At 41.8% G+C, this 15,377-nt stretch overlaps 1 protein-coding gene across 1 annotated transcript in view; it reads left to right on the plus strand.

Moving 5' to 3' along the window:
- Positions 1–15,377, plus strand: part of CATSPER3 (cation channel sperm associated 3) — a 94,965-nt gene that overhangs the window by 68,093 nt on the left and 11,495 nt on the right. The window contains exon 3 of the mRNA XM_007943803.1: positions 7,635–7,874. Coding sequence (XP_007941994.1) covers positions 7,635–7,874 — 240 coding nt within the window. The remainder of the gene's footprint in view (positions 1–7,634; positions 7,875–15,377) is intronic.

A 15,377-nucleotide genomic window follows, 5' to 3' on the forward strand; every position in this document is an offset into this window, starting at 1 on the left:
GAAGTTCTCCTCCAGCAAATCTTGGACAATTTTCTCAGTGGTTTTGTTTTTCTCTTCTTGTTCTGGAATTCCAATGACACGTAAGTTATTCCTTTTGATGGTATACCACGTGAACCTTAGGCTTTCTTCATTTTCTTCATTTTGTTTTGATTTTTTCTGACTGATCCTTTTCCAAAGAAGTATTCAATCTCATTAGTTCTGTCTTCCATTGCATCAGTTCTTTTCTTTTGCCCTTCCAATGTGTTATCTATTTCTGACAATTTAGTATTAATCTTTTGGATTTCTATCTGTAGATTTAGAATCATTTCTAATTTTTCAGTTATTTTGTCATTTATCCCCTCATTTCATGCTCACAATTCCAGGATCATTATTTGTATCTGTTTCACTTGTTTTTTCTGAGTCTCTGTTGTAGAGAGATTGGCAGAGTGTAGGACGCCATCCTGTCTCTGTTTTCCGCTCTTGGAATCTTGTTTTCACTGATGCCTTCAGTGCAGCTTGGACTTCTTCCTTCAATGCCATTGGTTCTTGATCATATGCTACCTCCTGAAATGACTGGACACTGACCAATTATTTTTGGTACAGTGACTCTGTGTATTTCTTCCATCTTCTTTTGAGGCTTCCTGCATTGTTTACTATTTTGCCCATAGAATCCTTCAATATCACAACTCAAGGCTTGAATTTTTTCTTTAGTTCTTTCAGTTTGAGAAATGCCAAGCATGTTCTTCCCCTCTGATTTTCCAACTCCAGGTCTTTGCACATTTCATTATAATACTTTACTTTGTCCTCCTGAGTGGCTCTTTGAAATCTTCTGTTCAGCTCTTTTACTTCATCATTTCTTCCATTTCCTTTAGCTACTCTCCTTTGAAGAGCAAGTTTCAGAGTCTTTTCTGACATCCATTTTGGTCTTCTCTTCCTTTCCTGTCTTTTTAATGATCTTTTGCTTTCTTCATGTATGTTGTCCTTGATGTCATCCCACAACTTGTCTGGTCATGGTCACTGGTATTTAGTGCATACAATCTATTCTTCAGATGATCTCTAAATTCAGTTGGGGTATATCCAAGGTCATATTTTGGCTCTCATGGACTTGTTTTAATTTTCTTCAGTTTCAACTTGAACTTGCATGTGAGCAATTGATGGTCTGTCTGATCCACAGTCAATCCCTGGCCCTGGTCTGACTGATGATATTGAGCTTTTCCATTGTCCCTTTCCACAGATGTAGTCTACTTGATTCCTGTGTATTCCATCTGTCAAGATACACGTGTAGCCTCCATTTACATTGTTTTAAAAGGTATTTGCAATAAAGAAGTAATTGGTCTCGCAAAAGCCTATCATGTGATCTCTGGAGTCATTTCTATCACAAAAGCCATGTTTTCCAACTGCCAATGCTGATTCTTTGTTTCCAACTTGCCAATTCCAATCACCAATAGTTATCAATGCATTCTGATTGAATGCTTGGTCAGTATCAGACTGCAAAAGTTGGTTGTGGTTGTTGTGAGGTGCTGTTGAGTTGACTGCAACTCAGCGACCCTATGTACAACAGAATGACACGTTGTCTGGTCCTGTGCCATCCTCACAATCCTTGCTATCCTCAAGCCCGTTGCTACAGCAACTGTGTCAATCCATCTTGTTGAGGGTCTTCCCCTTTTTTGCTGACATTCCACTTTACCAAGCATGATATCCTTTTTCAGGGACTGGTCCATTCTGAAAACATGACCAAAGGAGGTGAGATGAAATCTGGCCATTTTCGCTTCCAAGGAGAATTCCAGCTGCAAAAGTTGGTAGAATGCTTCAATTTATTTATCTTTAGCTTTAGTGGTTGGTGCGTAAATTTGAATAATAGTCGTATTAATTGGTCTTCCTTGTAGGTGTAAGGATATTATCCTATCACTGACAGCTCTGGTGGCATAGTGCCTAATGTATTTTAACTGCTAACCAGAAGGCTGGCGGTTCAAACCCAACAGCCACTCCACCCAAGGAGGGGTTGCTATTAGTTGGACCTGACTTGATGACAGTGAGTTTGGTTTTTGACAGCATTTTACTTCAGGGTAGATCTTGAAATGTTCTTTTTGATGATGAATATGATGCCATTCCTCTTTGTCATTACCGGCATTGTTTACATTGTTTTAAAAGGTGTCTTAGACTGGGTTCTCTAGAGAAACAAAACCAGTAAAGCTTATATATATATATATATATATAAAATTATCTTAGGAAAATGGCTCACACACTTATACAAGCTGGCAAGTCCAAAGCTCTTGGATCAAACGTCAAGCTGGAGATTTTTCCCAACTATTGCAGCTGCAGGGGCTGAGGAGCTCCAGGTTGGCAGACAGTATACCAATGTCAACTCCAATGAATGATGAATCCAAGATCTCCAGGTCGAATGGTGGATTGTTCACTCACGAACAGTTGTAGGCAGCACAACAGAATCCTGATCCACAGATGAGTGTCTCTTTTCCCAGGATGTCCATAAATATACTGGAAACAGGCCACACCCCTAGGGAAACTCCCTTTCAATGGATTGGCTGCTCAAAACATATACATCTGATCCCATCATGGGAATAACCACATCACAACTGCTTAAACCACACAGAACTGTGGTCCAGCCAAGTTGACACACAGCTCCAACTATCACAAAAGGTATTTGCAATAAAGAAGTAATTGGTCTCGTAAAAGTCTATCATGTGATCTCTGGAGTAATTTCTATCACAAAGGCCATATATTTCAGCTGCCAATGCTGATTCTTTTGTTTCCAACTTGCCCATTCCAATCACCAACAGTTACCAATGCATTCTGACTGAATGCTTGGTCAGTGTCAGACTGCAAAAGTTGGTTGTGGTTGTTGTTAGGTGCTGTTGAGTTGGCTCCAACTCAGTGATCCTGTGTACAACAGAATGACACATTGTCTGGTCCTGTGCCATCCTTATAGTCCTCACAGTAATAGACCATATGATTGTCTGATTCAAAATGGCCAACACCAGTCCATTTCAGCTCACTAATGCCTAGGATATTGATGTCGATGGGCCCTGTTTCATTTTGACAACTTCCAATTTTCCTAGATTCATACACCATACATTCCACATTCTGATTATTAATGGATGTTTGCAGCTGTTTCTTCTCATTTTGAGTCATGCCACATCAGTAAATGAGGTCCCAAAAGCTTTATTCCATGCACATCATTAAGGTCAACTCTACTTTGAGGAGAAATGAGTTCTGGTCATGTAGTGCCTAAGGCATTTGACTGCTAACCAGAAGGCTGGCAGTTCAAATCCACCAGCCACTCCATGGAAGGAAGACTGGCCAATCTACTTCTGTAAAGATTTACTGGCTCAGAAACTCAAAGGGTGTCACTATGAGTTGGAATTGACTCAATGGTAGTTTTTTTTTTTGAAGAAGCAGCTTTTCCCCAGTTGTATTTTGAATGCCTGCAGACCTGAGGGGCTCATCTTCTGGCACTATATCAGATAATGTTTTCCTGCTATTCATAAGGTTTTCAGTGGCCTTTTTTTTTCTTTTCTTTTTTCCTCAGAAGTGGACCTACCTACATCCTTCTTCCTAGTCTGTCTTAGTCTGGAGACTTCCCTGAAACCTGTCCACCATTATTTGAAATACTGGTGGCATAGCACTCAGCAACACAGCAGCACGCAACTCAGCACAGTATGACAAACTGACAGATGAGTAGCAGACCATTAAAAAGGTGAAAAAGACAAGTTAGTGTGGGAGAAGATATTTGCAATACATGTAACAGGCAAAGAATTAGGATTCAAAATGTATAGAAGATATCTTCCAAATTAATAACAAAAGCACAAAACAACCCAGTAGAAAATTCACAATTTAAGCATATAAAAAGCTACTGGAAATTAAAGCCAAAAAGAAGATACTATTTCATACTTATCAGACTGACAAAAATGAAAGAGTCTGACGGTAGGAGGTGTTGGTACGAAACCAATATTAAAGTAAATTGGTACAATAAACTACTTGGCAACATCTGGGGAGGTTGAATATGCTCAAATCCTACAAGCCAGTAATTCCACTCTTAGATATATAACAGAGAAAACAAGAATTGCTCAAATGTAAAAGCACTGTTTAACAGTAAAAAATTGAAAACAAGCTAAACATCTTTCAACAGAAAACTAGAAAAAAATTGTAGTGTTTTCATAAGTGGGATTCCTAAATATCAGAAAAACAATTAACTAGGTTTTCACATATCAACATGGATAAATCTTATAGACATAAGTGAAAAAAGCAAATTGCCAAAGAACTCATTATTGTTGTTGTTTGCCGTCGAGTCGGCCCCGACTCATAGCGACCCCTCCTTGGGTTTCCGAGGCAGTATCACTATGGAAGTAGGATTGCCCAACCTTCCTTCCGAGGAGTGGCTGGTGGGTTTGAACCGCCAGCCTTCTGGTGAGCAGTCAAGTGCCTTAGGCACTATGCTACCAGAGCTCCTAAAGAACTCATTAGTATTTGCTATTTATATAATGTCTCAAAATGCAAAACAATAGCATGTATTTTTTAGAGATACATGAGTATGAAATACATGGGCATGAAAAGCTCCAAATGTACAATAAGATTAATCCCAATAAGATTAACTGTGGGAAGGGAAAATGATCAGTGAGGGAGCCACAGAAGTCTGCAATTGTAATGGTGATATATTTCTTAAGGTGGGTGGTATACAGTTGTTCATTATATTATTCTTTATACCTTTTTGTGTGTGTTAAATGTTACATAATAGGATTTTTTTTAAAAAATACGTAAATGGTGATATAGAGACCATAAATCTAAGTATACAGAACAAATAAAAACGCCAGCTGTCCTAATGTTATCCAAATGATTCTTGTGGCTTGAGATACAGTGACAGCATCTGACATAGATTTAAAAGGTGGTATATCAAAAAACCTTTTTATTTCCCTCCAGAAGCCTTCTCTATCCCCCTTCAGCATACCCCAAACTCATCACAGTGAGAGCATCACCATTGCTTGTCTGAAATGTTAAGAGTCTTCTTGCCTTTTTTCTTTCTTTCTTTTTTAATTGTGCTCTGGGTGCGGATTTACAAAGATTACATTCAACAGTTCATGCACATTGAGTTCATAGCCCCATTACCATCCCCAACCATAAAAAACTCTCCTCCCTGTGATTACCCCCTCCCTGTGCCCTTCTTATCTATGCCTTCCTGTCTGTCCATCTTTCCCTCTGTGTGAATGCTGCCCCTCTGGTGTCTCATGGCTGGTTGATCTAAGGATGCATCTCCCTAGAGTAGGTGGGTACATTACCCTGGGGTAGGTGTTCTGCATGTAGGTCTTTCTACTGTTGGGCTGACAGCCAATCTATGGAAGTGAGTCCATTTCTAGGCCCGAAGGATAACCTGTAGCCATAGTCTTGGGGGTTCTACCAGTCTCTATCAGACCAGTAATTTTTGTCATTTTTGTTTTTGAATTTTGTTCCACATTTTTCCTCCCACTCTAACGAGGATCTACAATTTTGATCCCTTTCTGAGTGGTTTGCACTGGTAGCCAAGCAGCATCTAGTTCTGGTCTCAGGGTCATGAGGCTGAGGTCTTCATGGTCCATCATATCTTTGGACTAATTGTTTCCAGATGACTTCGATTTTCTTCACTCTTCTTTGCCCTGGACGAGAGGAGACCAATAGCTGCATCTTAATTGGCTGCTTGAAAGTTTTTAAGATGCCAGTCACTACTCACCAAAGTATTCCTTGTCTTTTTTCTTTTTTAGTTCATCAGCAAGCTCTGTCATTACTGCTACAAACTATATTCAGAATCTGTCCTCTTTATCACTGTCCCCCAATCCAATCTATGTCTTGCCTGGATGGCTGCAATAGCTTCCCTAACTGTCCCTCCCAGTTGCTATTCTTGCCAGCTCCCCCTTCTCCAGTCTTTCTTTCCACCAGGCAGTTGTAGAGATCTCTTAAAAATGTATGTTATTTCATATCAATGCCTTGAACAAAAATTCTTCAAGGCTGAGATTACAATGGAAAGTCTTCATCAAGCCTACAAGGTCCTATACACCCTGGTCCCTGCCTATCTCCCTGACCAAATCTCCCACTCTGCTCTCCCTAGCTCTGTTCTCTAGCCATGCTGACTCTGCTGTTCCTTGAGAAACCTCCTCCTTGCCTTAGAACTTGTACATTAACCATGCCCCCACTGGCTGGAAGCATTCTCCTAGTTTTTATTTCAGCTTGATTCTTGGACTCAACAAGGCCTCCACTGATCACCTTTACTAAAAGAGATGCCTCTCCCTAACCTGACCAGTCTCTCAAGCTCCTTTTGCTGTTTTATTTTACTTCCTACCTTATGTTAAGGCTGGCAGTTCAAACCCACCAGCCACTCCTCGGAAGGAAGATGGGGCAATCTACTTCCGTAGTGATACTGCCTGGGAAACCCAAGGAGGGGTCACTATGAGTCGGGTCTGATTTGACAGCACATAACAACAACAATCTTATGTTAAGGAGCTCTGGTGGTGCAATGGTTAAGGCATTTGGCTGCTAACCAAAAGATCAGCTGTTCTAACCCAACAACCGCTCCATAGGAGAAAGATGAGGCAGTCAGCTTCTGCAAAGATTTACAGCCTTGGAAACACTATGGGACACTTCTTCTCTGTCCTATAGGGTCACTATGAGTCAGAATCGACTCCATGGCAGTGAGTTTATATGTTGTTTACAAGAGATATACCTTAAGTGAGGAGCACTGGTGGTGCAGTGCTTAAAGCATTCAGCTGCTAACCAAAAGGTCAGCTGGCTGTTGGAACCCACCAGCTGCTCCACCAGAGAAAGATGAGGTGCTATATGTGTATTTGTTTAAACATTTATTTCTGTTTCATTGTAACCTTCCTGGGGTTGGAAGTGTTGTTTTATTCATTGTTGCATTTCCTAGTGCCTAAAACTGTGCTTGCTTGGCACATAGTAGGTGCTCACTTAAAGCTTTTTCAATGAATGAATAAACTGGTTTGGATGGAAGTAGAGATGATAAGCAAATTTAGATGAAAGTCAATTTAGATGATAAGGAAAAATTTAGATGACTCAAAAAATACCTCTTGGTTAAAAACAAAGCTATTCGAATTATAGATTTATGAGAAGACTTTGAAGAAAGCTGTTTCATAAATTATGAAGGTGAAAAAAATAAATGTTTTTTTCAGAAACATATTATTGTAGTTAATTGATTTTTATCATAACATATATGATTAACCAAATTAACAGATTAAATATAAGTAGACATTTGAGTATTTCATCTATATTTTTAAAAGTTTGTATGACCAAGATGTCTAGAAAACTCTTGGCATCTTCTCTTTGGGAAACCTTATACTTAGGTTGCCTGACATGGGAATTTCCTTGTACTGGGGTCTTATACTCTGTCTGTCAATCAATCAGGCCTTCCCAAGCACCTGGGGTCAAATCTAGCCTCGGGTTTAGGGTCATGGGATAGGGAAGACATAGAAAGGAAAGGCAGTCAAACACAATGAGTGTCAGCTGTGTGCCAGGGACTTTGCCTGGGTTTCTCACTCATGTGGGTGCCTTAGGAGCACACACTTCCCATCCTGACTGGTGGCCCAGTCAGGGAGTAGGGAAGGACTAAAGGGAACTCCAGCCTAACCCGAACCCTCCCACTCTTGCCACCCCTACAGATCTCAGAGATCCTCTTTGTGTCCATCTACAGCACTGAGTTCTTCATTAAGCTCTACGTGGACCCCATTGTCTACTGGAAGGATGGCTACAACCTGCTGGATGTGCTCATCATCATCATTATCTCAATCCCCTATGCCCTCCAAAAGATTAAGGGCAAACATTACCCCTACCTCAACATTGCTAATGGCTTGCAGTCCCTGCGCATTCTTAAGCTTATCACCTATAGCCGGGGCATCCGGGTGAGTGCCGTGGGGTCCTGGGGTCCTGTGGTCCCAGAAGTGCAGGCTATAGGGCCCATCTGTCCACCACTCCCTGATAAAATACTAATTTGACTACTGTCTTCCAGTTATTGAATCTTACTGTTTGGCAGGTTGATCTTTACTGATAATACCTTGTTTAATCTTAAGACAGCTGCAAGCTAGGAATCAGCTCCATGGAAGCCCAGCATTTAAATGTCAGTGTCTGACTGCAGAGGCCATTTGAACTTTTCCTCTTTCTCATGTTGCAAAATGACTGATTTTCTTATGGCACATGACCCTTTGAACTGTATGCCCTCTAGTCTCCAGCTTTTGATGACCTTGGCCACTCGCTGCTTTCCCCAAAGAGCTAAAATCTGTTGCTTCTCTTAATGGTAATAGACTTATTACTTCATTCACACAGCTCTGGAAATGGTTCTGCTGAGAAGTTTTGAAAGTTGTTGAAAGTCATGGGATACCCACCCTTTACCTGACTCGTAAGGTTTCAGACCAAACCTCAGGGGTGACCTGTTGCCATCAACTATGCCCTCAGGTACTCATCCTGGACACAGTGGGCATACTTGGCTTTTCACCCAATATGCATGCTTCTACAGGAAGGGGCTGGTGTGGACCTGCTGGTCCAATCAGGATGTGTCAGCTTATTTTGCTGAAAGATTGCCCCCAGTTCAGGCCTTGATGACCTTCTGTCTAGGGTCTGGACCCTAACTTCGGAAGCCTGTTATAGATTGAATTATGTGCCCCCTCATTCAGTTGCCAAGTCATAAATTTGAGTGTTGGAATCCTAACTCCTATACCTGTGAAATGGCCTTGGTGGTACAAATAGTTAAGTGCTACACTACTGGCCAAAAGGTTGGCAGCTGAAACCCACCCAGAGATACCTTGGAAGACAGGCCTGGCAATCTGTTTCCAAAATGTCATAGACTTGAAAACCCTATGTAGTCATTCTACTCTGCACACATGTGTTGCCATGATTTGGAATCAATGGGATGATAACTAGGTAACTAACAACAACAACAACAATATACCTGTGGATGTAATCCTATTTGGGAATAAGGTTTTATTTGTTATGCTAATGATGCCCTATAAGTGGAAGGTATGTCCTAAACCTAATCATTGCCTACTGATATAAGGAGCAGCAGAGACACAGGCAGGCAAGGAGGCATGGGGAAGACAGATACTATCTGAAGACAATGAAAGCAGATGAATCTATAAGCCCTAGGAACTCCAAGGCTTGCTAGGTCCTAGAAACTGAAATAGACTAGACAGACCTCTCCCTACATCTGATGCCCTGAATTCAGACTTGTACCCTCTTGCATTGTAAGAAAGTAAATTTCTGTTCTTTAAAACCACCCATTTGTAATATTTCTGTTACAGCAGCACTAGGAAACTAAGACAGAGCCCCAGTCTTAAGTGGAATAGAGAAGGGAAAAAATATTAGAGCTCTCTCTCTGCCACACAACCACATGCATTCACCCCTTCACACTTTCACGTAGTCACATGCTGTAGGCACTCACATGTGTGAGTGTTCCCTCCTGGTTTGGTTACCTTGGGCCACTCTGATAGAAATATACCACAAATGGGATGGCTTGAACAAATAGGAGTTTATTCCCTTACAGTTCAGGAGGCTAGAAGTCCAAGTTCAAAGTGCCAGGCTCTAGGGGCTATGTGAAAGCCCCTCGACCTTGGGCTTTTGCCTCTTGTTTCCAGCTCACTGAAGCTAGAGGCATTTCTTCACTCTGGCAGCTACTGGCTGCTGAGGCTAAGAAGCCCAAGGTCGACAAGTAGAATGGCACAGTCCTGATGTTACCAAACCACATGCAGGCCATTAATTCAAGTCCATTGAAAGTCCCAAGGTCAGCAGAGCATGGCAGGCTGCTGACCAATGACATGGCTACATACAGGGTTCAAGTGTGCCATAAGCTAGAGACTATTCCCAAGGCTTCTCCTTATATGCAGGAAGAAGACCACATCCCTAAAGCAGCTACTCAGCTGCTCACAGTAGATTCCACCATGGAGTTGATTACCATTCTCATCATGGGGAATACTACATCCAGCTGCCTAGCCACTCAACCACGCCCAGCCAAGTTGACACATAGACTTGACCACCACCCTCCCAAACAATATAGTCAACCCTCCTCCACCCACTGGCCCTGTCTTTATCTCTTCATGGCCAGGTTTCTGGAAAGAGCTATGTGTATTCTCAGTCCTCACTTCCTCATCTTTCATTTATGCTCTGCTCTGTCTTCTTCCCCTCCATTCCAGGGTAACTACCCTCTCCCAGGTGCTAGCAATATCCTTATCACCAAATCCAGTGGCCATTTCCCTTGGCATTCCTTGTAACTGCTTTCTCTTGGTTTTCCTCCAACCTCTTGGGTATGACTTTTCAGATGCCTTTTCTCTGCCTGGCCCATAAATATTGTATTTTCAGGACTATATCCCATCTTCTCTTCTCTTCTCATTCCTTATATTTTCTCTCTGGGTAATCTTTTCCACTCTCCAGGGGTCTTTATTTGCCCAGACCTTTTTCTTTGGTCTTCAGATTCAACTGCCTTCTGGACATTTCATGTGCTTGTCAAAATCAACATGTCTAATCTGGGACACATTATCATTCCCTCACCCCCACCCCCAAGTCCCCAAACCCTGGCTCCTCTTCCTATATTTCATCATTTGGTGAAGGGTGTTACCCTCATTCAGTTGCCAAGTCATAAATTTGAGTGTGTTTTGGCTCCAGTTTCTCAGAATTCTACTGCATAGCTTCCTAAATATTTATGAACTTGTCCACTGCTCTTCAGTCCCATAGCCATCATCTTTTCTCTGCCACTTGGATCCTGCAAATGGCTTCCCACACTACTGAAAGCCTTTACAGCAGAAATGCCATAGCAGTTGTGGTGGGGGGCAAATTTCTAAATTGCACATCATATCATGACACCCTTCATTTCAAACCCAACAGTGGCTCCTCCTTGTTCATAGGCTAGAGAAAGACATAATATTTTGTCTTAGAAAGAGAGAGGGTAGTGTTTGAGGCACTGAATGCAGGAATTGATGTCAGGTTGAGAGGAGAGTAAAGCAGATGGTCAGGAAAGAAGACTGAGGTCCCGGGGAGGTCCATGCCAGGTGGTGGGTATCCTAGAGTGAGGAAGTAATCAGATAGTAGAAAGTGTAGTCTGGTTATTCTGGGTAGTGGGCATCAAGGGAACAGGGGTGGGAAGTGGTACAAGGGCCAATAGAGATTAGGAAGTCAAGGGACAAAGGGGAGGGTAGATCATTAATAAGGATGCTGGAGTCCTCAGAGGACAGCAGGATCAAGTGGAAAAGAGGAAGGCAGATCCTGGTGGCAAAGTCCTTAAGACAAGTTATTGTTAGGTGCCGCAGAGTCAGCTCTGACTCATAGCAACCCCATGTACCACAGAACAAAACACTGCCTGGTCATGTGCCATTCTCACAATCCTTGCTATACCTGAGCCCATCACTGCAACCACTGTGCCAATCCATCTTGTTGAGTGCCTTCCCTTTTCTCACTGACCTTCTACTTTACCAAGCATGATATAATCCAGGGAATCGTCCCTTCTAACAACATGACCAAAATAGGTGAGACAAAGTCTGGCCATTCTTGCTTTCAAGGTGCATTCTGGCTGCACTTTTTCCAGGATAGATTTATTCATTCTTCTGGAAGTCCATGGTATTTTCACTATTTTCCAGCACCACAATTCATCAACGCTTCTTTGGTCTTCCTTATTCATTGTCCAGCTTTCACATGCATATGAGGTGATTGAAAATACCATGGCTTGGGTTAGGTGCAGTTTAGACTTCAAAGTGACACCTTTGCTTTTCAACATGTTAAAGAGGTCTTTTCCAGAAAATTTGTCCAGTGCAATATGACATCTGATTTCTTGACTGCTGCTTCCATGAGTATTGTATGGATCCAACTCAAATGAAATCTTTGACAACTTCAATCTTTTCTCCATTTATCGTGATGCTGCTTATTGGTCCAGTTGTGAGGATTTTAATTTTCTCTATGTTGAGGTGTAATCCATACTGCAGATTATAGTCTTTAATTTTCATCAGTAAGTGCTTCAAGTCATCTTCACTTTCAGCAAGCAAGGTTGCATAGTCTGCATATCACAGGTGGTTAATGAGTCTTTCTCCAATCCTGATGCATGTCCTTCTTCATATAGTCCAGTGTCTTGTATTATTTGCTCAGCATACAGATTGAATAAGTATGGTAAAAGGATACAACCTTGACACACACCACCCTTCCTGATTTTAATATCAGCAATATCCCCTTGTTCTGGTCAAATGACAGCCTCCTGGTCTATGTATGGTTCCTCATGAGCACAATTAAGTATTCTGGAATTCTCATTCTTCACAATGTTATACATAATTTGTTATGATCCACACAATCAAATGCCTTTGCATAGTCAATAAAACACTGGTAAACATCTTTCTGGTATTCTTTGCTTCCAGCCAACATCCATCTTACATCAGCAATGATATCCCTTGTTCTGTATCCTCTTCTGAATCCAACTTGAATTTCTAGAAGTTCCCTGTCAATATACTGCTGCAACCAGTTTTGAATTATCGTCAGCAAAATTTTACTTGCATGTGATATTAACTATATTGTTGAATAATTTCCACATTCTGTTGGATCACCTTTCTTTGGAATGAGTACAAATATGTATCTCTTCCAGTCAGTTGGCCAGGTACCTGTCTTCCAAATTATTTGGCATAGATTAGTAAGTGTCTTCAGTGCGGCATCTGTTTGTTGAAACATCTCAATGTGTATTCTGTCAATTCCTGGAGCCTTATTTTTTGCCAATTCCTTCAGTTCAGCTTGGACTTCTCCCTTCATTACCATTGGTTGTTGATCATATGTCACCTCCTGAAATAGTTGAACATTGATCAATCCTTTTTGATACAGTGACTCTGTGTATTCCTTCCATCTTCTTTGGATACTTCCCACATCATTCAATATCTTGCCCATAGAATCTTTCACTATATATTGCAACTTGAGGCTTGAATTTTTTCTTCACTTTTTTTAGCTTAAGAAATGTCAAATGTGTTCTTCCCTTTTGGCTTTCTTACTCCAGGTCTTTGCTAATTTCAGTATAATAATAGATTTTGTCTTCTCAAGCTGCTCTTTGAAATTTTGTGTTCAGCTCTTTTATCGTGTTGTTTCTTCCATTTGTTTTAGCTACTCTCCATTCAAGAGCAAGTTTCAGCATCTTTTTTGACATCTGTATTGATCTTTTCTTCCTTTCCTGTCTTTTTAATGACCTTTTCCTTTCTTCATGGATGGTGTTCTTGATGTCATCCCATAACTCATCTGGTTTTCAGCCATTGGTGTTCAATATGTCAAATCTATTTTTAAGATAGTCTCTAAATTCAAATGGTATACAATCAAGGCCATATTTTCTCTCTTGTGTACTTGTTTTAATTTTCTTCAGCTTCAACTTGAACTTGCATGTGAGCAATTGATGATCTGTTCTTTTGGCTGTAGATACTGAACTTCTCCATCACCTCTTTCCATAGATATAGTAGATCTGACTCCTGTATATTCCTGGCGAAGTTCATGTGTATAGCTGCTGTTCGTTTTGTTGAAAAAAGGTATTTGCAATGAATAAGTGGTTGGTCTTGCAAAATTCTATCGTGTGATCTCTGGCATCATTTCTATCACCAAGCTCATATTTTCCAACTCAAGACATGAGGGGTATGGAAACCTGGAAGGTGGCCACGCCTAGGAGCAAGGACTGTGTCTATAGAGTCATGGCTCCAAGGATAAGGCAGGGTGGCCTCTGGAACCTGAGGTGAGTGTAGGATGAACAGCAACCCCCCTGAGGCTGCTAGGGAAGTTGTGACCTTAGGGAAGAGATTATTTTCAGAAGAGGCAAGGAGAGAGTTCTGTCTGAGTGTCTTAGAGCTGCAGTAACAAAATACCCACCATCTGGGTGACTTTAAAGAACAGAAATTTATTGTCTCACAATTCTGGAGTCTAGAAGCCCAAGTCAGAGAGTTGGTTGTGTTGGTTCCTTCAATAGATGCTGAAGGATGATCTATTACATGCCTCTCCACTAGCGTCTAGTGGCTCCTGGCTCTCTTTGGCATTCCTTTGCTTGCATCTGCATTTGTAGTCACATGCCTGTCCTTCTGTCTCTCTGTGTTTTTCTCTTTGTTTTGGTTACCTAGTGCTGCTCTGACAGGAATATACCACAAATGGGATGGCTTTAACAGACAGTTTATTCTCTTACAGTTTGGAGGCTTTAAGTCCGAGTTCAAAGTGCCAGGGTCTAGGGGCTGGGTGAAAGCCCCTCAACCCTGGGCTTCAGCTCTGCCTCCTGCTCCTGGCTCACTGAAGCTGGAGGCTTTTCTTCACTCAGATAGCTGCTGGCTGCTGAGGCTGACAAGCCCAAGGTTGACAAGTAAAAAGGCATAGTTTCAACATTACCAAACAACATGGCAGGCCACTAATTCAAGCCCCGATGAAGTCCCAAGATCGGCAGGGCATAGAAGGCTGTTGAACAGTGACTTGGCTACATGCAGGGTTCAAGCTTGCCAAAAGGCTAGAGACTATTCCCAAGGCTTATTCTTATATACAGAAAGCAGACCACATGCCTAAGGCAGCTATTCAGCTGCTCACAGTAGATTCCATCATGGAGTTGATTACCAGTCTCATCATGGGGAATACTACATCCAGCTGCTCACCCACTCAACCAGGCCCAGACAAGTTGACACACAAACTTAACTACCACACTCTTCTTTCATAAGACATCACTCATGTTAACTGATAACATCTACTAACCCTATTTCCAAACAAGGTCACATTTACAGGTACCAGGTGTTAGGAATTCAATGTATCTTTCTCTTGGACATGATTTAATCCATTACAGAAGTCATCATGGAATGGATGTGCCAGAGACCTGTAGGAATCACGTGAGGAAGGATATGATGGGTGGTGGGCTGAGGGAAAGGATACCCAGGGGAAGTTCAGAGGAAAGGAAGCAGAAAGGACTAGTAGCAGGAAGGGCATCCATCTTGGGAGATGGGGATGGGGGTCAATGACCCAGAATAGCATTTTGTGAGTCCAAGGGCACTGGCTCCCTGCTGAGTGCATTTGTCCTGGTTGTGTGTGGCACCTAGTAGGAGGGCAGGCCTGAAAAGTCCTTGAGACCTGTGCACTCGCAGTTCCCGAACTGCAGGGCCATTTATCTGGGCAGCAACTAAGGCCAGGACTCTGGGCAGGGTACCCAGTCCTGGCCCAGGAGGCATCTTCATAGCCCACTCCTAACCCTTCAACCAGTGCAAAATCAGGGAGAAGAACATTGAAGCACAGGAGCCCAAGAAATAATGTGGAAGGATTGAGAGACAGACCAAAGAAAACACAGGAAAAACCCTAGAAGAATTTTGGAAGAAAATACAAGAACAAAATGACAAAATAAATGAAAAATTAGAAATGATTCTAAATCTGCAGGCAGAAATCCAGAAGATTAA

This window comes from Orycteropus afer, unplaced genomic scaffold (genome assembly GCF_000298275.1).
Source record: "Orycteropus afer afer isolate SDZICR_OR568_19922 unplaced genomic scaffold, OryAfe1.0 scaffold00112, whole genome shotgun sequence".
Classification (NCBI taxonomy): Eukaryota; Metazoa; Chordata; class Mammalia; order Tubulidentata; family Orycteropodidae; genus Orycteropus; species Orycteropus afer.